Below are 26,573 nucleotides of genomic sequence, written 5' to 3' on the forward strand. Positions count from 1 at the left end.
TCACACAGCAGCGGCTGGAAGCCGCTGTTTCCATAAAACCTCGCTCAGGGAGCGAGGTTTGGAAACAGTGGCTCCGCACCGCTGGGGGGGAGTAGGGCAGCGTGACTGTGATGCAGCTGCGCAGCCCATGTGAACAGGCGCTGTAAAAGGCCCGTGCAGAAAGGGCCCTAGTCAAATTTACTGCAGCCTTTGGCTGCTACTGTTGTTATTATACCTACATTTTACAATATAAAGTGCGCTAGGACTTACCCGGGGCGCCATTGCTGCAGGGGAGGAAGGAGCGATCGGCTCGCCTCCCCATCGTCGGATCGACAGGTCACGTGATGGGGTGGGAACCGTCACGTGACAAGGGAGCCGCGCAGGCTATTTAAGCCCATGCCCGGCTCAGCCCAGCCTCCTTACAAGGCTGCCGGCAAGTGGAACCCACCCTCCCTCCCTGAGTTTTGGGCTGTTGTTTTGTGGTAGGCTGTTTATGTCAGACATTTGTCGCAGTCTGGGCAGATTCAGGGCATAGGGGCACATCTATTGGGGAGGCAGGCTTGCATGCCAGACCTCCCTAGGCGGGGGCCTCAATAAGAGGTCTGGGGATAGGGCTGGGCTTGAGGATGCAGGCCTGGAAGCCCTATTTCAAGCTCGCTACCCCTGGCAGGAGGGGGTGTCACAAATGGATAGGCGCCCAAGTGACATCTAGTAACCTTCTGTCCCGGTCCCCATTGGGGGATGGTGGCCGGTTCAGCGGGTGGCGCTGCCCAGGGCCAGGGGTCAGCTGTTGAGCTGACAGTGACCAGGTTCAGCGGTTCGCTGCCTGGTGGCCAGGATGTGCCCCGATATGCCTGCCCAGCTTCCAAAAGAGTTATGCATTATTTGTTAATAAACCGGGCTGCGGCCATTGCTTTTCCAACCAATTTAAGTGTGTGTTTGGTTTCCAGAGGGTATGAATCTACATTATCTGGGTACCTACGCATGTATATAGAGCCTCCCCCTTTCTAGCTTGCAACATTTATGTGAAGCAAATGGACACATTCACATTGCTTTAAAATATAAACTGATACAAGTAATTGTAGCAATCAAAAAAAATCCTACCATGACCTTCAAGACATGGTTTGCAAATCACATGATGCTGCTTCAGACCATAGTTATGATCTGAATTAGGCCAAGCTTTCTCCACAAATTAATTAGGACCCAGCCTCAGAAATACATGTGTGCATCACGTCCCTCACAGTGTGGAAATCTAATTCAAACGTCATTATGTTTCATTGCAGAAATAACAGTCATTCTACAAATAAAGACCTTTGCGGGGGTGGGATTTGTATGGTACAGAGCAAAGAGGGAAGGAAGTATTTGCTCCTGAGATAGGCTTCCAATTTGCAGAAGTCAGAATTCTGGCCATAATATACCACAAAGTAACACATGCACATTGAATTTTCACTGAGTTAGTTTCCCTCAGTGTCCCAATACCTGCTCCTGAGATCTTTAAAAATGGATATGGTATACCATAATAAATATGGATATAGAATGACTTACATTTCTGTCTGTCACATATTAATTTTGCCTTTCCTCCTAATTCTCTCCTCATTTTATCTTCACAACAGCCCTATGAAGTAGGTTAGGCCAGGAGAACACAGCTGGCTATATATCACCCAGTAAACATCATGGCTATATGAGGATTTGAACAGATCTAGCCATAGTCCTAGGCTTTCACATAGAGGGAAGCACCTTAACTCAGCAACAGAGAATCCACTTGCTATGCATAAATAAATAAATAAGGTGAGGTTCCGTTACCGGCATCTTCAGTTAAAAGGATCACATAACAGGTGATGCGAGATCTCACCCTAAAATCCAACACTGCTGCTGCTAAACAGCACTAACTTTGATGGTTCAGTGGTGTGATTCAGTGTAAGGTGGCTTCCTATGTTCATGCTCTTGCAACAAACAAACTCTTACTAATGTTTCTTCAGGTTTAACTGCTTCTCCCCAACCACAGATACATATCCACAGATACGTTGTATGCTATTAACTGAAAAATCCAGTGGACAATATGGTTTTTACAACAATACCACTTCATTTTAATACAAGAATCCTTACAGCAATGCCATTCAGATTCAACCTGCTCCTCTCCCCCACAGTATTAAACTGTGTTACCATGGAGAGCTCCACTTTGTGCGTTTGTGGGTGTTCTCACATTTTATGAAACATACATAGGCAAGAACTGAGTATATATGGAGAACATTATAGAAATTATCTAATGGTGTATTTTAGAGGAAAAACTGAAAGCTTATTTCCAAAGCTACTGTTACCACTATTTCTGCTATTATGCCTCACAATGGGGAAACATCAGTTACAAGAAAGGGAGGAGGCGGAGGGGAAAATGGAAGGAAAAAGCTCTAAGAGCTCACACTATCTTGTCAACGTGATTCCATCTGAATTACAAACTGTGCAATGGGGACTGCCCACTCAACCACTCCATCTCCTTTGGAAGCTTGCCTTTTAGCCACTTTTATGGAAATGGATTCTGACAGGGTGAATACTTGCTGGAACAAACATCTTTTATTACAGGCCAGCCATGAGGTTAACTGAGGGGATGCAAACATAAGTCATGGCACAGGATCGCCAGTACCAGTTAAATGTCCACTCCCTCTACTGCCTACTCATCCCTTGAAGCTGGCCATTTCATTTGTCCATCTATTTAATATCCAGAGCTTTCAGTTGGGCCAGGGCTCATCTGAAGAACCAATTTAAAAAGCCAGGGTCAGAACAAGTGAATCACTAATTAAGAACAGAATACATTTCAGCACATATAGGGTGCCTTCCCTTTGATGTTTTAAAAAACTGTCAGCCCCAAAGTAAGGGAAGGACTCTGATATGAACCTCATTTCAACATTAAGAGACACAAATTTAATTTGTTTAATCAGATTCTCTCTGTACAAGGTCTTTTTAAAATAAAATGTAAACTGTATGTCAGAATGTGGGGCTTGTGTGTTTCACATACCTCCTCCTTGCTCGCATTTAGCATGGCCTACAGGCTGTGCTGAGAATTTCATTCACCAAATAAAATAGGTGATTCTGGAGATCTCATGAGGGGAATGATAAGTCTGAAGAGCTCAGAAATCAGACAATGTGCTCCCCTCCCCAATTCTATTAAAATGTATTGTAACTTTTTACAACTGAGAACAGGATCAGTTAATTAACATAAAGGGTTTTTGTTGCTTGAGCTGGTTGGAAGCTTGACCTTGGGAGAAAGAGACATAATATCATTCTAACATACCAGAAATGTTTCCTGAATTTCAAGTGTAACGTGAAACTTCCTGTTTGCCACCATTTCACAGGCTATCAAGGGAGAAGTAAAACACATGTACCATCTGTGCATTCACCATGAGTCTGCCCGATTTGTTTCAGCTATATGCATATTAAAATATTCAAACTAATTTCATCCTGGTAGTTCACAAAGACATTTTTAAAGTGGCCTTGGCCCTCTTTTACTGTCATTCCACGTTTTTAATGACACACAGTGGGGAAAAAATATAAATTGTGAACATATTAAAGCTCAGTTGCAAGAAAACACCAATACATTTCTATAGTAATGTGCAGAAATATCTCTCTTTGAAATAGAACTTTCCTAGTGAAAAGATCTGAAATAGGTACTTGACCACATTTTCTTCCTTTTCTATCACAGCCCCTTAGATCATCTCCTAAAAGCTGAAAAGAGGAAAATGTAATTTAAAGTATGACATCTTATAGCCATTGTGGGAATATTGACTTTCACCTGAGCGGGGTTTTCTTTTGAAAATCACCTTCTAGAATAAATGCATTCAGGTAAAGTTAGTAAGAGAAGAAATGCCAGTGTGAGACAGCCATAAAGGTACCATACTTTGACAATTTACTGCCAGGCTACCTGGTGTGCAAATAAAGTTAGCCTTAGTAAAGGGCAAAATGATTGTACAAAATCTGAACAATGCATCTGTGACAGATCAGGCTTTTATATGGTTAATCTGAAAAGGTGCAGTTCAGACCGAGCAGGAGCACCAAGTGTTAACCAGAGTGCCACCTCTGATTGGGTGGCTGAAATGAGGTAGCCAGGAGCCACAGATAAGGTGTGCTGGCTGATATAAAAGCAGGAAAAGCCTGTCAGAGAAACAGAGTTTGGGGAGTTTTGAGATATCTGAAAGCAGCTTGTGAGCTTGTGTGACTCACAGAGCATGTCAGTCCTTAGATCCAGTCACGAGATGTTGTCTAAAGCAGGGGTGTGCAACCTGTGGGTCTCCAGATGTTCATGGACTACAATTACCATCAGCCCCTGCCAGCATGGCCAATTAACCATGCTGGCAGGGGCTGATGGGGATTGCAATTCATGAACATCTGGAGACCCACAGGTTGCAGACCCCTGGTCTAAAGGCAGCAAGAGCCACAGAGACAAAGGGAGAACACCTAGGGAGCCTGTATTCTCAAAGAGATCTCAGACTGAGAGGAAAAAGTCTTGTTTTCACCAGAAACTAGGAGGCCTGGTGGTGGTGGAAAACAAGAGGGAAAGCTTATTTCATGGGGACACTCCTAAAACCACACAGAGGGCTTGGCTATTGTCTCATGAGGAGACTACACCTAGATACTGGTGCCAAGAGAGCCCATGTGGGTGTATTTAGCTTAACTGGCAGTTAACAGTGGGTTTACTGAAACCCCAGAGCTTAACATGTCCCAAGCCAGTGTGAGTTCCCTTTGGAGTCAAGGGTGGGAGTTTTAGGAGAGTGTTCAGGACTGTGCTGAAAAGGTTTACCCTAAACAGAGACACCTGTGCATGTGTGAAACTATATGTAAAGTAATCTGGAAACTGAAACAGCCATATTTAGGTAAAGCTATATATTGTAATTGAAACAGCCATTTAAGAGAAACTGCATTTTCTCTGTAACCTCTAAAGAAATATCTGCCTAAAAAAACCAGAAACGCTTAAGTACCTCTCTGTAAAAACTTGAGAAGAAACCCTTGTAAAATAAAATCTAGTTTTGTTTTATCTTCTAAAAGCCTCTCTAAGGCCCTTTCCGCACGGGGCCAAAAACACCGGTCCCTGGGGTGCTGTTCGCACAGGTGCCGCTGCTGCAGCGCCGTCCTGTGTGGCCCCAAGCGGCGCGAAGGCGAGGTAGCACAAATGGCTTATTTGGCATTTTTTCATCTATGTCAGGCAAAGCAGCTGGCTTCTTACCTTTCCCAGTCTCATCTAGCTATGGTGATCTATGCAACAGTCACCTCCAGATTAGACTTCTGTAATTTGCTCTATGCAGGGCCACCTTGGGCCTGCTCCAGGAGCTCCAGCTGGTCCAGAATGCGGCAGCAAAGGTCCTCAAGGGGACCCTGTGATGGGCACACATACAAACTATGCTCCAACAGCTGAAGTGGCTCCAGGTGGAGTACTGGATCAAATTTAAGGTTCTTGTACTAATGAACAAAGTCCTAAATGGTCTGGGACCAGTGACGAAGGGAGGGAAAACTGCACTTGGGGCATGAGCTGCCTGCGCACCCCCTCCTGCCTGGCCCCCAAACATGCCCCTCCCTGCCCATGAAACCACCCCAGACCCGCCACTGACACATAATGGCAATAGCGGCACCAGGGACAAGCCACCCCAGTTGTCCCCATTGCTGCTACGCATCTGTCTGGGACACACATATTTACAGGACTACCTCTCCTGGTCACTCCCCAAAGATGCTTAAATTGGCAAATAATTTCTTATTGGTGGTCCCTGGCCCAAAGGAAGTTCAGCTAGCCTCAACCAGGGCCAAGGCTTTTTCATTCCTGATCCCAGTCTGGTGGAATGCTCTGCCAAGGAAACTGGAGCCCTGTGAGACCTTAGGCAGTTCAACAGGGTTTGTAAGACTAAGCTGTTCCACCAGATGTATGGTTGAAGGAACTGTAACACCATTGGGGCCTCCTTCTTCCCCTCTTTTCCTCCTTCTTTCCACTGGCTTACATAATTAACCTTTCATGGGTGTGAAAATCACCATCCTGTGATTATTATTAGATGTATTTATTGCTGGTGGTTTTATTGTGAAAGTTATGTTGTTTTAATTGTTTTATACTATATTATTACTATGTGGTCTACCTGGGCCAAAAAGGGGAACGGAAGCATGGAAATCAAATCATATCAAATCAATTCAATTCAATCAACAAACAAACAAACAAACAAACAAACAAACAAACAAACAAACAAACAAACAAACAAACAAAGTAAACCAATCAATCAATCTGAGCTGAGCTATAAGCATGGATTAGTATCACCCCCAGAGAGCATTATGCTTGTATGGTAGTAGCTTTCTGGAGGTCCCCTGCCTAAAAGATATTCAACTGACCTCAATCTGGACTGAGACATTTTTGCCCCTAGTGCCTGCCTGGTGGAAATCTTTGTCACATGAGACCAGGGTCCCGTGAGATGTAGTACAGTTTCACAGGGCCTGAAAGGCAGAGGTGTTCCACCTGGTCTATAGTTGAGGTAGTATGATCATAGCAACTACATGGCTTCTTTTTTCCACTTTTCTACTTTCCCCTTTCCTCATTCTCATCCCTTCCCTCTGCTGACTTCCTTTTCCTTTTCTCCTTTCCTTCCCTTGTCTTCTTTCCCCTTTTTTCCATCTCCTTCCCTTCCCTCCCCTTTCCTTGATTGAATAGACTGAAATAAAGGGTGAATGAGCTATTGTGATGCATTTGGAGTTATTAAATAAGATCTCCATTGGAAGTCAGATAAGGACTGACGGGGCACCAAACTCCTGTATATCTTGAAAGCTAAATTGGCATAAGTATTTTAACCATTCTATTGTATTATATTATGTTGGTATATTGAACTGGGAATATTGTATCTATGTTATAAGCTGCCCTGAGCCCAGCTTCCAGCTGAGGTAGGGCGATATAAAAATCAAAATAAAGTAAAAGTAAAGTAAGTTGAAAACAAGATCACTCAATGAGTCCAAGGACAAATAGGAGGATTTCCCCATTAACTCTAGGTTTGCAGAAAAATGTGCATGTTACAAAAATTCACTAGGGATTAGAAAGCCCCCAAATTCATAAAAGTAATGTCTAGTTTTTCGAGAAAAGTGAGCAACTAAAATGTCATAAACGACGAGGGAGAGAGAAAAGGAGAGGAGAGCACCTGCAGGGACAGCCAAAGAGGAAAAGGAAGTAGGAAGGATGGACTGATGAAATGAGATTCTTCCTAACCTGTCAGTTTGGGTTCCCTACTTTTTAAAAACTATGTTGAAAACACATATGCATTTTTTAAATAGAAACTGTCATGTCATAAACAGAAAGTTTCCTGAGTCAGACAAACTTCCAGGTAGCAACACGTACCGAATGGCTCTGCTCAGGCCTATTTCTTTTGTATTATATAGCCAGGAATGTTTTAATACACTGACCCATTAAAAAAAGGCTCTCTTATTAATACCATCCCCGAAGTTATGTTTTAATGTAGGAGAGTTTCAAAAGCACTTTAAAATATAGCCGAATATAAGTGTGTACAGCATTAGGATAAATACTAATGCTTGGCTGATGTGTACAGCTGCTATCTTGCACTTAAGGAGGGCTCTCTCTATGCCTAAAATATAAATTCTTATGAGAAACTTGATATAAAATAACTTACGTCATCGTCAATTTTTCTATCCTGTTAATGTAGTTGGGTATTAAGCTTCTTAATTAATTCTGCATTTTGATTGATCTCACAATTATTCCCTTCCTAATGTAACAAGTGCCTTTATGTTACTAAAGAAAGCTCCTTACCCGTGCTTTCTGTTCCATCTCCATCATCAATCTTTCATGTTGTTCAGCTATTGCCAGCGTTGCAGAATGGACCTTCTGATAGATCATCTCACCTTCCCTTGTCTGAAAGGTGAACAGCCCTTCTCCTGTGTCACACATCCTAGGATAAGATTTTTTTTTGAGAAAATGAGTTCTTGCTTGACAACAACAGTTTGATTTAAATGTGTAGTTGCACTACTGAAAAATTCATATTACAATTGGAGCTGCTGTGTCGGTTGAAGATGCTGTTATTTTGACAAAATGATGAACTCTAAATGGCATAAATGTGAAGATGCTTGATCTTCACATTCAGGCTCCTTTTGTAAGACACACTTAAAATAATTATTCACAGCTTCTGCTCCCACAAAATGATCCCTCACGTGATACGCATTCCAAAGTTAATATTTGTACACTATTAGAATTACCACTGCTATTTTTGCTAGTGCATGTCTTCAAGAGTCTGGGTGCTATATTTCCCCATGACGGTGATGACGAACCTTTTTGAGACTGAGTGCCCAAACTGTAACCCAAACCCCACTTATTTATCGCAAAGTGCCAACCCGGCAATTTAACCTGAATGCTGAGGTTTTAGTTTAGAAAAAAACAGTTGGCTCCCTCTTCCTCTGCCCAACCCGCTCGAGCAGAGGCCAGCCTGCTCTAGCCTCCAGCAAGTCCCTGTGTGCACCACTCTGTGCCTCTCTAGCATCTCTGCCTCCTCTGCGCCCCCTCCCCCTTGGGCAGCAGCCACCCGGAGCACAGGCACCAGGCCCGCCAGCTGAGTCCCAGGGGCGAATCTAGGCAAACTGGAGCCCGGGGACAAAATCTGAGTTTGGTGACCCCCACCCCCACCCCAGGTATGGATAACCACCCTCCCCCACAACGACCAAACAATAATTTTTTGCACCAGCTCACAAAACACCTCCCACCACCAGCAAAACATACATGGCTTTCTCCCCACCAACTCTCTTTCCTAATTGTGTTCCCTCACAATTCAACTCCTATGAGGTAGGTTGTTAGCCTCAGTGAAAGAGCTCCAAGCCAGTGCAAGTGGAAATTAACTTTAAGCAATGTAAATCTCTCACAAGTCACCCCCCCATCTGAAGGTTTCTGGTACTCAAGCAAACATCAGCATCACCTCCCACAAACCGCCTCCTACCCCTGCCAGCAAAACATACATGGCTCCTCCCCACCACTTTCCTAATTGTGTCCTCACACCAACTCCTGTGAGGTGGTAGGCTGCTAGCCTGAGAAACAGCTCCAAGCCGGTGCAAGTGGGTATTAACTTTTAAGCATGTAAATCTCTCACAAGTCACCCCCAAGGTTTACCAAGCAAACATCAGCATCATCTCTCACAAATCACCTCCTACCCCCAGCAAACATCAGCATCATCTTCAGTTCTGCTGCTGCTTCTGGGCTCCCTGCTCAGCTTGCCTTTTCCTGTGCCTGCCATTGCATGGTAGCCGCTTCTGAGCAATGCCACACTTAACTTAAGGCCATCAAGGCATGCTGGTGTTAGAGGGAGGGGAGGCATGGAGCTCCCCAGTCCTGCTCCTGGGAGACCAGTGGGACTTCTCCCCCACCCCCTGGACACTCCAGGCCACCGTACAGAGTGGGCGGGGCTACGACAGGCACTGGGAGCAGTCGGCTGTTTCAGTGCCTGCTTTTTAGGGCTTGCTCAATCCCTCGCTGTGTAGGAGGATGTTTTGGCACCCCCCACGTGACCTCACTCGATGCGCCCGGGGACAAGGGGTACCCCATGTCCCTAGGCAGGAACGCCAGTGCCGAGTACTCCCTGCTCACCGCGGTGCGCGCACATCGTGCTCAGTGGCCCAGACCAGCCTAGATGTGTCTGTGTGTGTGTGTGGGGGGGTGTGAGCTTGCCCACAGAGAGGGTTCCGAGTGCCACCTCTGGCACCCATGTCATAGGTTCGCTATCACTGCCCTATGAGTAAGATCATGATTACTAATATGACTTTGTTCTCAGGAACAGGACAGTGGGCCTTTCTGCACAAACCTTTTAAAATGTTTTGAGGCAGGAAATAAAATGTTTCCTCAGTGGAGTTCCACATTGTTTTCTCCCCCACCATTTTATTTGCAGCCTTAAAACATTTTAAATGAATCCCCTTTTAAAATGCTTCTCCAGCTGCAGCACTTTGAAAATGTCTTCAGTTCCTGTGTGATTTATTGACCACATTTCCCATGCTCTTTTGCTTCCCTGAACTTCCTCCTTGGCGACATTTTCTGAGCTCACTGTGTTCCCTTTTGCCTGGTTATCTGCAGTATTTCTGTTTGTTTTTTAACTGGGGGTGGGTGGGCAGCAGTCTTCAAAGCATCAACTATATGAGAAGCAGAGAATCGCAGAATAAAGCTTTAATGCATTGAAGCATCAATTCAACACAAAACTTAAAAAATTAAAAATAACAAAATGGCAGCTGTGAATCATTTCAAGGGTGTGAGTGTGGACATACATATTTGTAAAGGGGGGGACTGAAAATGTTTTAGAAATGTTTTAGAGGATTTTTGCAGAAAGGGCCACTGTGTCCCTTTGAGTCAATTTGAGTGGAATTTGAGTGGAATGTTTTAGGGACTTCTGCAGATCCACTCACTATACCCAGTGCCTGACACATTTATACAGACACAATTAATATATGTGTACAAGCAGTAATCCACCAAGGCTTTCCTGACAACTGAGGCTAGGTAGAACGTATTAACAAAAGGGTACTGAGAGGAAAAAGCTAGGTTGGGCCAAGGCAGATGGGCAACCTGCCACTTACTCTTAAGGATGCCAAACATCAAGTGGGACTTGGAGATTTCCCAGAATTACAGCTGTAATTCTTTTGGAGGGGATTCTTGCTTTGGAAGGTGAACTCTATGCCATTATACTTCACTGAGGCCCCTTCCCAGACTCCATCCCCAAATACCCAATCATTGCTCAATTCACAGTTGGCAACCCTTCTGCTGCCAACTTCTCTTAAACCCATCCAAGGGTTTCTTTAGTGGCAACAGCAGAGCAAACCTGTTCAATCTGTGGATTTCCTAGTTTGATATGGGAATATGCCCGGTTGCTCTGAAGTGATTACTGACCATCTGATTCTATTGCCTGCAGCATTAAATTATAAACTATACTGTATTAGAGTAAGGATCTCCTACCGTACTTTTGAAGTAAAGTACTCCCCAAGTGTTTGTGATTATGCAAAGTTGAACTGTATCAGTTAATTACAGTTCAATCCAGGGCATGTGTGAATGGGCTTTGGGTGTGGCATGGACTCATTCCAACATGTTTGCCCCTTCTGCTGGTGTAAGGGGCATCCCCACTGGTGGACAGGGCAAAGGTACTGGTGTCTGAATGCCACACGCTCTGTGGCATCGAAACCCAGAAGTGGGTGCTGCCATAGAGTTATGCTGGTGTCTGAACAGACACTGGTGTAGGCAGTGTGGGCTGGGGTGTTCCTGGGGATGAAGCCCTTCCACCCAGGCTTTAAAGCTGGGAATGCTGCAGCACAGCGGTGGCATAAATCCATTCAGCCTTATGAAGGGCTTTCCAGGCAGCTGGATGATTTTTTTTCCTGTCTCCCCGCACCTCCTGGAAGTCCTCTGGAGGCATGGTAGCGGCACCATCCCTGGCCACTGGAGCCTTGTGGATTGAGCTGCCCACCCTTTTCTCCCTAGGTTAATGCAGCTCCTAGTGAAGGCCTACCAATATTTATTAGCATAATAATACTTCCAGGTGTCATTATTCTTCCTCAGCCATGTGATTTTGTTTTAGCTTTGCTCCTAATTGTTAACTTGTTTGGGCTGATTCTTTGTTTGCAAACAGCTTTATGAAGTTAGCATAGATCAGCACAGATAACAGCATGGCCCCAATTTAAGAACATATCACAAATACGTCCTACTGGGATGTGGAGCAAAGCACATTTGTGGTCTTTTGCTGTTCCTATTAATTCCCTGAAAATTATTCAAGGTACGTTCCATCCTGTTATGTCAACTACCTCCTAGTTCTGATTAATTTCAACATAAATTATATTATCACTATAATGCTGAAATGACAGAAGAAGCCAGAGAAATATAAATGTAAATCCAATGTTCAGTACTCATACAGTGGGATAATCAATAAAGAAAAGACTAAAGCATATAAAAGTTCACAACAAAAGCCTGTAAAGGTTAACAAGTAAAGATGAGTCTGAGGTTAACAAACATTGAACAGGGACTATAATTAATCAAAATAGTCAGTATTGACTGGAGGAAGGAAGGAGAGATCTTTCCAGAAGCTCATGTAACAATTGTTTAACTCTTCACTTTCTTGTTGACAAATATGCCTTGGTAAACAGACTAGCTTTCTATGTAGATTTTTATTGATCTCATGCAGACATATTATCCAATTCCAAGGGAAGGACAATTAATTAAGCCAGAAAATTCTTCAACTGATAAATGCTTGTTGTGGCTAATTAAGCAACTGTATGTTAAATCTTCTGCCCAAATACATGCTGGTATAGAGGAATAATTAACTGATGGAATCTCCTTGCATAAGGGGGGCAAAAGAGGATTGTTTATTGGGCCCACTCTTATTTAATATCTGTCTAAATGATTTGTCCCCTTATTTGTCCAGATAATTGACCCAAGCACCAGAAATGGTCACTTTCACTTGATGAGGACAATATACTTCTATTATCATGCACTCTGCTTAGTTTATGTAAACTATTAATAGCATTTGTGGAATACTGTGTAAAAGAAGTCATAAATATGCAGTAATTTCAAAACATTCAAAAATCAATCCTATACTTCCCTCAGTATATAAGTGGTTCATAAATGGACAACACCAACTGAACATGTAAACCAATTTAGGAATCTAGGGATTGCCTATCCATCAAATTGGAGCTGGAAGGCCTCTCTGACTAGTGCTATGGAAAAAGGTAGATTAACGTAATACAATTGCTCAATTCTTCTTCACCTAAGGTGGCAATTATATAACAGGTGCTATTCAAGTATTCAATTCTAGGGTAGTATCCCAGTTACTGCATGGAATTGGCATCTTGATAAAGGCTGTGGATGAATCATTTGATCAACCTTTGTTATTTGCTAGATGTACCAAGCTGTGTTTCAGACATAGCTCTTAAAGCTAAATTGGCCCACAATTCATTGGAAGCTTGTGCATGAATTTTGACATTTAAATTAAAGCATTAAAAATACCCTGCCATTATGAGGAAAAGGATTTGGGATCTTATTAAGAAAGACCCTTATTTGGGCGATGGAAGGTGGTAAAAATAGACTGCAATGGTTAGGATTTGATGACATACATATGGACATCATAAAACAAAAAAATAGAAAAAGTACCTTACTGAGGCACAGTGTGTATGTTCACCAGTGTTCTTTGAGCTGTTTAAAAAACCTAATGAATCCTCATTATAGAAGAACAAATATGCTCACTCTGTTAAATTCCTTTCCCAAAGCCACACTGGAAGACTGATTTGTCTGCATATTGTCTTTGAACAAAGTTTGTAAATGTGGTTCTGGTCAGCTTAAGTCTTTAGAACACATTTTATTGGAATCAGGAATTTGACATGATTTGAGAGAAAGATATTTGTTATGTTACATGAATTTACCATCTCAAAAAATTGTCCAGTTTTTTTCTTGTAGATGCAGATCGGAAAACTACTGTAGCAGTTGCTAAATATTTAGCTGTGATGATTGTCCGTAAGAGGGTTAGATTTCAATCTGTTCAAGATCTCTGTTCAAGGATAATAAGATAAGATAAAAAGGAAGGAAGGAAGGAAGGAAGGAAGGAAGGAAGGAAGGAAGGAAGGAAGGAAGGAAGGAAGGAAGGAAGGAAGGAAGGAAGGAAGGAAGGAAGGAAGGAAGGAAGGAAGGAAGGAAGGAAGGAAGGAAGGTAAGTGAATGATATCGGGCAAGCTCAATAGAGGGTTACAGAAAGTCTGACTGGCCACCTCTCAATATTCCAAAAAGTGAAATGGAGAATTTAAAAGACTGCAGAAGAACTGGTATGGGGCAGCATATTAAATTATTGTCGTACATGCTGCAAAAGCAGCATTCTTTTCCTCTAAGTTAATATTCTATCTGGGCTTTGAAATTAACGTCTAAATTCTTCAGCTGAAATAAGCTGTGCTAATTATGCTATTCCCAGATTGACTGAGGAGGCAGACACTGCATGCTTATGAAGAAATCAAAATGTTCCGAGCCCACTGCTTTCCAACTTCAAATTTACCTTCAGATTTGTAATAAAACATGAGCAAACACTGAGAAGGCCTTTCTGAAAACCATGAGGTGTTCAGAAGCTCTATTAAACTTATCTACATCACATGTTGCAATGAATAATAATCTAAACAAACAAAAGCAGGATGGTGAAGCTAATTATCTATACAGTTTTAATGATGCATCAACCTTTTCGAGAGATGCAAGCAGTGGAGCAAGCTAAATGTTGTCAGATAATTAATCTTCCAGATTTATAAAACCCGGTGCAACGCAATGAATTGTACATATGATTTAGCACACCTTTTTGCCTGATTATTTTTACTTCCACTTAACAGAGAAATAAATATGTATGTGTGAGTGCATAAAATACACAACTTTGTCAGAGATATATGGCACACCATTTTACAGTGTAGGATAAATTTTGATTTATAAACCAGCAGGTGAACAGAGGGAAAAGGATAACAAGGGAAGGCAGTTTAAATATGATTGCTGTTGGTATCAAAATGAGTCTCACATTTGATAGCTTTATGCAACTAGTTTCATGTAAATCCAAAATATCAAAATGTAATGTGAAAAAAGTATTCTGATTTCACCTCTTGCAGATTAACTGGTTTGTTTAGTCAGGAAAAGTGACAGTTTTTTCATCAATCAATTTGTGTATAACAGTCAGCTCAAGGGGTTCACTTTCAATACAATGAGGGATACAAAAGGAACTGAAATCAATGACTGGCAAATAACTGATAAAGGTTTCACATCCACATGGTAAGCTCTGGAGGAGGTAATTAAAAGTGTAGAGCACAACCACATTGGGCTAGATACTGGATTCACTGAAGTACCCTATTTGCTGAGCACAGAGGGGAAAATGGCAAAGGAAGTTGAAAGAATATCATAACAAGCTCAAACATGATGTTTACATTACATGTTTGTAGAATAGAATTGGCTTGTTTAGATTTCTTAGGGGAAAAAGTAGGGGTTATCTTTCCCCTTTCAAATTCTTTTTGGTATTCCGATTATCTAGTCTTTTTTTGATAGGATAAGAATATCCTAAAACATTGGGGTTCTAATTAGGACATTGGACACACTTTATAAACCCACATTCATTCCTGGAAACAAATTCAGAACCAGCTTAATAGAAAATCAGCACAGTGAGCTAGATGCAATCCACCTTTTCACTAAATCTCAACGAATCTCCCATCCTAACTACAGCCTTCATCCCACATAGTTTTTGCAGGTCCCATGATCCTCCACACTGGTTTTTTAGTGATCAAAGAAGACCCCTTCCAACCCTTTTCATGACAAATCCATTTGGATCCAACCCAGTAGAAGTTTTTATTTATAAAGTCTAATATTTTTAACCAGGTTCATTTTATACTCTAGATTCTTTGTGTGCCTTTCAGGTTCTTTAGTACACTGGAATCTCATACAATCCACACTTACGATAACTCAGCACTGATAATCTGCTATGGAAGAGTATCAGGGTAAGAGGTCTGTAGGGTTGTAAAATTACATGGAACTTGTGAAACTGAGCACACTTTGTTTCTTGTGAACCTTCTGTCCCTATGGTTCTTGTGTCGACCAAGACAGAAGACTGCACCTTCACTTACATCCTTACACATATATCCTTGAAGATACTCTCAATATTTCTTTCTTGACTTCTTCATAAGGTTACAAATCTTTCCTCTGCTGACATAAATTCACATGCCTTTATGACAGCAGGAGGTTCATGAGCTGCCTGAGCTAGCTGTTACATAGTACAGTAACCCCCCTCCCCCCAAAAAAAGACTACATAAAGATCTGTTGTAGACTGCCTTTAAAGCTTTTATATCATAGGATTTTCTGTGGTTTTCTTATTTAACCCTATGGCTGCAACGGCCATTAAGGCCACCAAGAAATGTCTACCAGTAAGTGGTCTGGGAAGCAAACCTGCTTGGCCCCGAGAGACGCAGGACTCACTTTATGCCGGGCAGCCTTGAACAAGATGGGTGTGAGTTGCTGCTGATAGCTATTGTCATGTTTAAGGCAGAAGTAAACCAAAAAATGCTGCTGCCTGGCATAACCTTGAAGAGGTTCAGATGTTTAAATTAAACTAGTAAGGTTACCTACTGTATTTGACACTGAAGTGTCTCTTTCAGTACCATGGACAGCTATCAGACTGAAAGATTCCCTCCAGGCTTTATGTATTGTACGTAACAAAACTATTTATTGAGTTTGTTTTCCTATTTATGTGACAATGCCTTGTATAGTACGCTGTAAGGAGAAATTAGATGAAATTGTTTAAACAATAATAATAATAATTTGGATTTATACCCCACCTTTCTTTCCTGTAAGGAGACTCAAGGTGGCCTACAGACTCCTTTCCCTCCCTCTCCCCACAATAGACACTTTGGCTGTTTCTGCATGGGTGGAAAACAAAGCCCTAGAGATGGAAAAAACACAATCCCAGGGGTGCTGTTTGCACAGCTGGCACTGCTGCATCGCAATACCATGCTTGCCCCCCCCCCAAGTGGTGCAAAGATGGCACTTTTGAAACTCACTCAGGGAGCAAGGTTTTTCAAAAGTGGAGTCTTCCTGCTGGCATGGCACGAACTGCACCAGCATGAGGGCGCCACTTTTGGCCCCTCTGTCTCCTGTTTACTTACCTCTCCTCCCTGTGCAGCTCTAGAGGGACACGCCCACACTTCCCTCCGACCCCCAGAAGTTGGAGGGAAGTGTGGGTGTGTCCCTCCAACCGTCCAGAGCTGCACAGGGAGGAGTGGTAAGTAAACAAAATGAGCCTGAGGCTGCTGTTCACTGCATCCTCGGGGCTGCCCCTCACGATACCGTGTGAGCAGTCCCGAGCCTCCACCAGCATTATTAATTATTATTAATTATTAATTATTATTCATGCCGGTGGAAAGCCGCTTCAGCCGCTGTGCAGAAATGGCCTTTTAAGGTTAATGGGGCTGAAAGAGTTCTGAGGAACTGTGACTTAGTTCAAAATCATCCAGCAGGAATGTAGGAGTGGGGAAACAAATCTGGTTCACCAGACAAGACTCCACCATTTATGTGGAGAAGTGGGGAATCAAACCCAGTTCTCCAGATTAGAGTCCACCTGATCTTAAACATTGCACTATGCTGGTAAGTAAGTAAAGGAATAATTATAATGTTCAAAGTAGCAAAGTGGCAACATTTTGCTATAGGTCATGAAAATTTGCACTTGTCAGTGCTAAATAAATGCAATACATGAAATACAAGAACAAATCATGTTCTTGTCTTTCCTCAAGTCTACAGACATACAAAATTCAAATGCTTTATTTGTGAAACATTTATGAAAACCGCCCTAAGGTAATTGTTCATTTTTATTAACAAAACAAAAGTGAGAAGACAGCCAGACATATAGAGGTAGTTTATACTGGCACTATCCAGCAGAATGTCAGCCCTGTTAAATCTGATTGATCTCAAATGGGAAAGCATGTTAACCACAAGTTTAACTCCCACACATAAAAATCAATGGGTTTTAATAATGCTTAACCTTGACCACACATTTGTGTAATAATACAAATTGCTTTGTTTAGTTTAAACCAGACATCAGGAATCTTTTGCATTATTCTTAATTTAACTGTAACAGGAGTTCACACATCAGTAGTCACTTGACAATTTTAGTTACCACTTGATACCCAGAATGTGTGAAATGGCTGTCATCATTCCTTATGGGATTCATCAACACTCTGTCATTACCTCAGGCAATTTCTGAACAAAAGAAGACAAGCTGAGAAGAGAAAAATCCTCAGCAGTTTTTAAAAAATCTAATAGATACTTCTTAAATTAAACGTTTATGCTCTCATTTTTTTCTGCTTATTTTGACTCATGATAAAGTTCAGCTGCCCAGATACTGGATTTTTTTTTTTGCATTTTAAGCCTCCTTGGGAGCAGCGGGTCAGCATGGCCCCATGGCCAGTGCATGGCCTTTGGATGGGGCTGCCCATTGGTCTCCTTTCTCTACCTACCTTTCTTCCTTCCCTTTACATCTTTGCTGGTTTCTTGCTACAGTACTCTATCTCTTCCCTCTGGTTGATTTATTTACAATCCCAAATTAGGTGCCAAGATAGTAATACTTATTGTTAATTTTAATATTGCATATTTGATTGTTGTAAGCTGCCCTGACCCCATCCAACAGGGAAGGGTGGCCTATAAAACAAACAAACAAATAATAAATCAGTTGGGAATGTGCTCCTGAACATATTAGAGTTTGGTTCACAGGCTGATTGCTAGTGTTAATCATGGTATGTTTCACTGTGTTCGCTGTGGCATCTTTGCTTAAGAATAAAGTACAGAGAATGTGTAGTATTAACAGCATGACTTTCACTATATTGAAGGGAAAAGGTGATGTTTTGCCATCATTGTAAAAAATTATTAGTGCACACAAAGAAGTGTACTGTAGATGGCAAGAGAGAGTACTGCTATCTGTGGATAAATGCCTTGTACCCTAGTGGTCACTGTTATGCTAGCTAGCTCAAGGGGTAGAAAGGGTAGGGCAACATCACATTGATATTATGGTTGGGACTGCAGTCTATGTATACCTCAGCTAGATTGTCACACCAAAAGGACACAGAGAGAGGGAAAGCCCAAAGGCCAAATTGTATTTCTTTCTTTTGGGTCACAGAGTTAGAACTGATCCCAGAGGGGGACACAATCCCCACAGAAAATTATAACTTCTCTTGTCCAGATCAATTGTTTAAAGAGGTTTGTGACTTTGTAACACCTAAGTCCGATCCTAACAGCAAATGAAAATTTGCCCCCCAGCTGTGATATGTTTGCAAGGTCTTCAGCTGGCAAAATATCTCTCATCCATTCTGACGAGGAAACCAAGTTGAATTCAGATCTAGTACCTGAGGTGTCAGAATCACCTGCTTGTCCTTTTGGTGTGGAATAGTTTCAGATTGATTCTGCCTATAGATGCTAACAGAGCTCTTGGACTGCCTCCTGAACATCAAAAGTGAGGCACACCTTCCTGAGAAAGTTGTCCCATAAATGTGGGGATGAAAAACCCTCTCTCCTGGGGCCCCCAGATGAGCATCTTTGATTGATGGGATAGTCAGAAGGCCTGTGATCATAAGAATCAGGCAGGAACATATGGAAGCAGATGGTCCTTCAGGTACCCTGACGCTAAGTCATGTGGGGTTTCAGAGGACAAAACCATCACCTTGAATTGGGTTTGGGCATGGATTGATAGCTGCTGCAGAATTGGGGTCACATACTCTCTGAAGTTGGCCCCAATTAGCAGCTAAGCACAGAATTCTGCCTTAGATAGCTGCTTCCAATAACTTTTTCAAGGGTAGTCCCAATTTGAGCACATTGCAATAGACCAGCCTTATGCTACAACCAAACGTCGTTAATCTTTAAAGGGCCAAGAAACTCTTGCTTATTTCTGATAGTGTGAACTGCAGTATTTAAAGTGTTTTATGTCCTGCTAAATATTACTACTTCTGTATCAGTTTTATCCCCCAACCTTGATTTTCCAGCTATAGTGAACATAATGAATTGATGGTTGTATTGCTAGACCCATCATTTCTGTCTGTCTAAATACATCTTTGCTCTATTTCACTACTTTTAAAATTCTGGTGTGTGTTTTTTTTTAATGGAAGAGTATATATTTGTGAAGTGAAATTTTCATTTCAAATATCTTATGTGGGATAAAATACAGCTGGCCCAGGAAGAAAAGGGCAGTGAAAGAATGAGAAAAATTATGCGATGCTGAAAATGAATTCCACTGGAGATGGAAAACTTTAATGGACCCAGACAGGCAGAAGGAGAGAGAAATGTGAACTGACCATTAATTGATTCACCATTGACTATGGACTGAACTGACTCAAATCACCATGAAGTGGTGTAGCTGTATAAGTAGCTGTATAATTGTTATGCACCAAATCTTAGAAGAAAATCCTGCAGGCTTCGAAGCGTATCCTACGTTTAGAAGCTTATTTGAAAGCCCCATCCCATAGTGTAGTTGTAGCTTACATGAATTCCAAGGGTCAGTGTGTGTGCATGCATTTTTGTGTTCAATGATTGCTTTTCCAACTGAACTTTTTTTCTTTTCAGATTAAAGAAAGTATTTTTACTGTGAACTTTGGTCTAGTAAAGTTCAAAACAGAGGAGCAATGGAAAGAACCACAGTCTCAGGGCAGCTCCTGGTGCCTTTGAAGAATCTCTTATGTTTACTGAACTTGCAAATGATAGACAGGGTTCATATTTTCTCTGGCAAACCTTACTACTTTTAGTAGACTAATATGGGCATAATTATTATCCTGTCTGGATAATTTAAACCTTGAAATATTACTTAACTTAGGAAACAATTTAAGAGTGTACATATATTCTGAAAAAAAGACTTCAAAGAAACCAGCAGAATTTTTCTTCTGCTTGTTCATGTAAGACAGTTCTTACAACTGTAACTAAGTTAACTGTATTAGTAAACATGCTGTCAATGGCATTAGAAGGGTGTAGCTATGCCTAGTTTGATACTTTCTTTAAGTATCCCACCATGGGAAAAAAAAGTGAAAGTGTTTCCCTGTGTTATGTGGACAAATTGCCAATTACACTCCAGTCTATCAAAAACTTCCCTTTAGAAGAATGGCAGGCAAATAAAAGATACTCCAGATCTCAGAGGCATAGCTGGGCCAAACTGCGTCCGGAGCGAACTCTGTTCCATGGTGGGTGGGGGAGGCCTGTTTTTAGGCCAGCAGTGTCTCTTCCTATCCTGCCGACCTTAGAGGTAGCCTAACGATCCAGTGTCAAAATGGATGCCATCCCTGCATTAGCTCAAAATTAACACTAAGGCAGAAACCTATCTGGCTGAAGATCTCCTGATAATATTTACTTGCAAACAGTCACCACACCTTTTCCTGAATTAATCAGGAAAGGTCAGAGCCTCTAGCTTGGGAAAGCAAGTTCCCATTACAACTTGTCCCCGTGAAATAAAAGGTATGCTAAAATGATTTCATCAAGAGTTCCTGCCAGCTATTCTTCTAAGCATTCATCCCATATTTTAGTTTCCTAACCTCTTCAAAGACCACATTCGTTTACTTGGCACTGTCCTGTAAATCAGTTCTATTCCAAAATCTAAACATTTCCAGTTACCCTCTCGGCTTCGAACATTGAGCCCAAATGTCCTCTCTTGTTCTCTCCTGTCCATCCAGCACAAAGTGTTCAGTATTTTCCTGAGCAACTCTCTGTCTGGTTAATACTGGTCCCAGCACTGCTTTCTACCCCACCTCTATCAGAGCTCAATGCAGGTCTCTGCACATCAGACTATTCTGCTTCTAGATCAGATAAGGTAATTATCACCTTTATTTTCTGAAAATCCCATTTTATCCCAAACCTATACCATCAACACTATCTATAACCTAAGGCTGTGTGAACCCTCTATGTACTTTGATTATTTGTGTGATTGTACATGTATTATTCTACTTTTTATTAATGAAACTTGTTAAACTTCTGCTCTGGATTCTTGCAGATTTCTTGCAGAAACCACCTCTGTCAACGTTGGTGAAAAAGATCACATGAAATTATCCAGCTTCTTGTTAAGCACGGTCTACCCTCTCTAATCCCCACACACACACACACTAAAAGGAGCAGGCCCCAGCAGTTTGGGTAACAATATATAGGGATCCAACTAATGGTTGTCTGATAATGTACATAAAATTCCCCTGAAGACCTGTTTGTAATTTTTTCAAAAGAAGCAGATTGCAGACAGGATGACTTTCAAAAGACAAGTAGAGAAAAAACATAGGTTAACCTTTTCCTGCCTAGTGAATATCACCTCCCTCCTCCAAAAAGTAGCTCTCTGAGCTTACTTTTTCAAAAATGTAACTAGAACCATTTAATTTGGAATAGCGGATACAGTACAAACACAAGAAATGAGCAAAGACCCTATTTTCATGAAGTATTTTTTCCAAGGAAAAGCAATAATAGAGCTTTTAAAATAAGCATTTTATGTATAAGGATTAGTTCTTTCCTTGGATTCATTAGACTACCTTTCAAATTTAAAGACACTTGCTTCAAAAGTATCTCACAAAAGCCACTGCTTGACAAGGCAAACCCCATAAACCAACAAACTTATCAAATAGGGTGGCAACCCAGGTTTAACTGTAGGCAGGTATAAAAGCGTGTGGTATATTTGCATTGTATTATGATATAATAAATAGCCTGAAAGAACCAATGTTCAGAGAACATGTACTGGTAGATGTTGGCTTGCAAAATTAGCATACATTTTTGTATGATCAGATGGGCCCAAGACCTGAATAGGGAAATCAGTTTGGAAACATGGGAAAAAGTATGGGTACAAAAATTAAAACTTACAAAATCAATACGATTAAAGGAAAATTATTATAAAATGCTACACAGATGGTATTTATATCCGACTAAATTAGCTAGAATGTATAAAAACCATTTGGATAAATGTTGGAAATGTCAAACCCAAGCTGGGACCTTTATTCATCTCTGGTGGCAATGTAAAGTTAGCCAAAATTTTTGGCGTAATGTATATTGTCTCATGAAGGAAATTCTAGATATAGAATTTATGTTCACACCAGAATTATTTTTATTAAATATAATCGAATTTAAAATAAGGAAAAAAACAGAAAATTTACTTTTGTATATGATAGTGGCGGCAAGAATACAATTCGCCAAAAAATGGAAGATGTCCACAACTCCCTCTGAAGAGGACTGGATGACACAACTAGTCGAACTTGCGGCTTATGATAAACTGTCAAGTTTATTACATTACAGTACAATAGAAAATTTCTTAGATATATGGCAACCATTAGTAAAATTTTTGCAAATAAACAAAGAATATAACAAACTATCTTTGTATCTGCAATGTTGATAAATTTATACTAGAATGATTTGTACTTAAGTAGATATGGTTTATATATTTATAATTTAAAGCTAAGAGGAAGTCCAAACTCTTTTTTCTCCTCCGTTTTCTTTTACTTTCACTCTCCTTTATTGACCTTTTCTTTTCTCTTTCACTTACCTTCCGATCTTCTCTCCTAGTTCACACTCTTTCTCTCCTCCTCCCTACTACTCTCATATGCTCAATTTCTTTCTTATAGTCATGTATTTACGAAAATTTTCTTACGTCTCATAAACCTGATGGGTCAGTTACTTTCTACACGAACGATGATATTATATTTTTGTTGAAACGCTCTTAATATGTTTGAATAGCTTTTGGGATTGTAAAACATTAGCAATCTTTTCTGTAAGAGACATAGGGAGACAATTGTAAATCTTATTTTTATTGTATACATCTGTTTCTAATCTTTAATAAAATAAAATAAAAAAAAATTAGCATACATTTTTATTTATTTATTTACTTTATTTTATTTACCTTGTATGCCACCCTTTCCCTCCCAGGCTTTCCCACCCTTTCCAACATATTATACACAATAAAAATATAAATTACATTACAAGTAAAATCTCAGATGGCGGTTAGTCTAATCACCTTAAATATACTAAAATCCTGAACCATAAAATACCTAGTAAATACGTTATTCTTAGGGATTTATCACATGATGCAAAGACACCCACACACCCACACACCCACACCCAGAGAGAGAGAGAGAGAGAGAGAGAGAGAGAGAGAGAGAGAGAGAGAGAGGAGTTTGGATTTATACCCCACTTTTCTCAACCATAAGAAGTCTTAAACTGGCTTACAAATTCTTTCCCTTCCTCTCCCCACAACAGACACCTTGTGAGGTAGGTGGGGCTGAGAGTTCAAAGAGAACTATGACTAGCTCAAAGTCACCCAGCAAACTTCATATGCCGGGGCAGGGAAACAAATCCATTTCACCACATAAGGATTCACTTCTCAAGTGGAGGAGTGGGAAATCAAACCCATTCTCCAGATTACACTCTACTACTCTGAACCACTATTGGTTGGGTAATGAATCACCATTTCCAAGTATTGAGTTTTGTTACAAAATGTTATGCTAGCCTCTAGTAGATTTAAATTCAGGTATATACCTGCAAAAGATAAATGTTGCTTTTGGTACATTTTCTCATGGGTTATTTTCAATGGCTAGTCCAAATGATGGATAGAGTAAACTGAGTTCCAAGACAGCACAAATTAACACAATACTATTTTGTCATTTCAAAGACACTGATATTGTAATGGTATCATAGACAGGGTGTCTTGGGTAAGGTTTAGGATCCATTCATTTTTGTAGATGAAGTAAGGAATTGGGGCCAGAATACTAGGACAATCTCCTCTCATAATGTCCAGCCTGCCTCCTCGTATGCTGTCCTCTATATGCTGCTACCCAGATGGATGAGATGAGTGATGGCCAGAGACAGGGCTTTTTCAGTGGTGGCAACTTGATTTTGGAATGCATTCCCCCTTGAGGCTTATTGAGCACCTATCTTACTTTCCTTCAGAAACAGACCAAATTATTTCTCCCAGGCTTTTAACAAATGTACTTGTTTTAATGTTGTTTTATCATCTGCTCCAAGCCTGAGGATTGTTTTATTAATATAATCTGTTCTATTTTGTTTCATGTCATGGCATATTTTTATTGACATGTTTTTAATTGGCTGTTCCTGTTTTATAGGCCTCTTCGTATTGTTTTACTATTTTACTTGTGAGCTCCCTTGAGCAGGTTCTGAAGAGTCAGTGTGTATATTTTCTAAAATTACAATCCAATCAATCCAAATCAAAATGAATCTCTTACATAAATTAAATTAAAAACTGTTGTACAGGAGTTCTTTTAAAAATTGCAGATGAACAGAAGTGGATGTTCAAAAGATTCCTGCTTTCGAATTTTCAGCTTGGGACAACTGCTTCAAATTGCTTTATATGGACAGCCCTGATAAGATGCCAGTAAAATATATGAATAAGCCTGTTTGTTACGCTTCCTTCTTTCTTACCTTCCAGATTCAAATGTGAACCATGTTGAGTCACGCCCATATCTCCTTAGAGAACTTAGAGGCCACATGACAAGCTTCACCTTAGCGTTGTGGATATCCCAGAGATAGATGTTTTCATGCGTAATTTGCATTGTACATTCCCCATAGATATCTAAATTTGGTGTAGGCATAAGGTATACGTTGAATCGCTCTGAGGGGAAAAAATCAAAATGAATGAAATCACAGTGAAAATTATGACCAGTTGGAAATATTACTATAATGTATTGTTTTTCGAATGACAGAAGTATATACATAATAAACTCACTTAAACATATCAATATAACTCTCAGAACTAGTTTATTTATAATACATGTAGAAACACAGCTGAGACTCTGTGAAGTGGGCCTCAGTGCTGAGGGTTTGCTGTGCTGGTGAAGAGGCAAGTGGTTTTACTGCTACCTGTGCAGTGCCAACAGACACCAACATGGGAGTGTGTTGAGGCTCACATACCACTGAAGGAAGTCAAGCTGAGTCAAGGCGCTCACTCAATGCTGACCAGATCAGCTGTGTCAAATATCGGTGGAGAGTGCAGCCATGATCAGCAAGATCTGATGATGTTAATGAGGAGATAGAGGAGGATCGATTCTGCCATTTAGAGTGATTGTGAGGTGATCATTCTACTGGCCTTGACCTATTAGCCTTGGCTTTACCACTGACATATGGACCTTGGTGGAAGTAATGGCTGTGGGGAAGAAGCAGAGGTAGCCTTGGAAGAGCACATCACATTGAGGACCAAGGATTTCTCCTGCAGAGCAGCCTTTAATTGGGATACCCTGATGGTAAGAGCCTGAAGTGTGAGAGAAACATAGGCCTCATAGGCTGCTGGAACATGCATCAAACCAAAACATAGAAGATAATCACCATGATTGTCATTCTTGGCCATCTTAACCCCATAGATAGAACATTTTTTGAACAGCATTCCACCTAACTCTACTCTAAAGCACACCTATCCTTGAAGCACTGAAGAAGAAACAGAGAGTGAAGCTCAACACATCCTCAGTTCATGGTGGCGAAAAGAGAATGAGATGAATGTTTTCCTCTTCCCTCTATACCTTATGATTCCTTGACGGGAAATATTTCCACCTTGGGGCTGAGGAGGAATGCATTCCACATTCAGGAACACTCTGGATGATTCCAAGAAGTTTGACTGTCTTCAACTGCAGCAGGCCTGTGTGTGTGCAGACCCATGTGGATCAGCACAGATGGCCATGATGAAGAACATCTGCTTCATTGTTTCATCATATAGGGGCCTCTGATACAGGAGCATGCTATGCATGGTTCTTTGTCATTCCTTTCAGGATTTGGTTTCAGACAAATAATGCCACTGAAGAAAGAAACTAGGAGTTTAAAGTACAAACTTGTCCAGACTGGAAGATCCAAAAGTTGGGGGGGGGGGGCGGAGAGGTAGATCCAGAAGGGGGAGGTGGGAGAATTTGCACGGTCTTGTGTGGGTGGCCCCGAAGCTGCTGCGAATCGCAGAGGCAGCTCCACATGAAACCGCCTCCGGTCTGCATGTTTTCTTTACCTTGTCTTCCTTCTGAGGCTCCATAGGGAGGAAGTGACATGCCCATGCTGCCCTCTGACCCACAGGGATCAGAGGGCAGTGTGAGCATGCCCCTTTTCTCTCTGGAGCCTCAGAGGGAAGACAAAGTAAACAGGC

The 26,573-nt window shown here is 41.2% G+C and overlaps 1 protein-coding gene across 3 annotated transcripts in view; it reads right to left on the reverse strand.

Moving 5' to 3' along the window:
• The window catches only part of DOK6 (docking protein 6), a 280,829-nt gene that overhangs the window by 83,648 nt on the left and 170,608 nt on the right, over window positions 1-26,573 (reverse strand). For all 3 annotated transcript variants that reach the window (XR_007245411.1, XM_048507351.1, XM_048507353.1), the window contains exons 5-6: window positions 24,875-25,064; window positions 7,751-7,889 (exon numbers count right to left, since the gene is read on the reverse strand). Coding sequence is in view for 2 of the 3 variants with exons in the window: in XM_048507351.1 (XP_048363308.1) it covers window positions 7,751-7,889; window positions 24,875-25,064 (329 nt within the window). In the remaining variant the exon portion in view is untranslated. The remainder of the gene's footprint in view (window positions 1-7,750; window positions 7,890-24,874; window positions 25,065-26,573) is intronic.

Source organism: Sphaerodactylus townsendi, linkage group LG09, assembly GCF_021028975.2.
Source record: "Sphaerodactylus townsendi isolate TG3544 linkage group LG09, MPM_Stown_v2.3, whole genome shotgun sequence".
Lineage (NCBI taxonomy): Eukaryota > Metazoa > Chordata > Lepidosauria > Squamata > Sphaerodactylidae > Sphaerodactylus > Sphaerodactylus townsendi.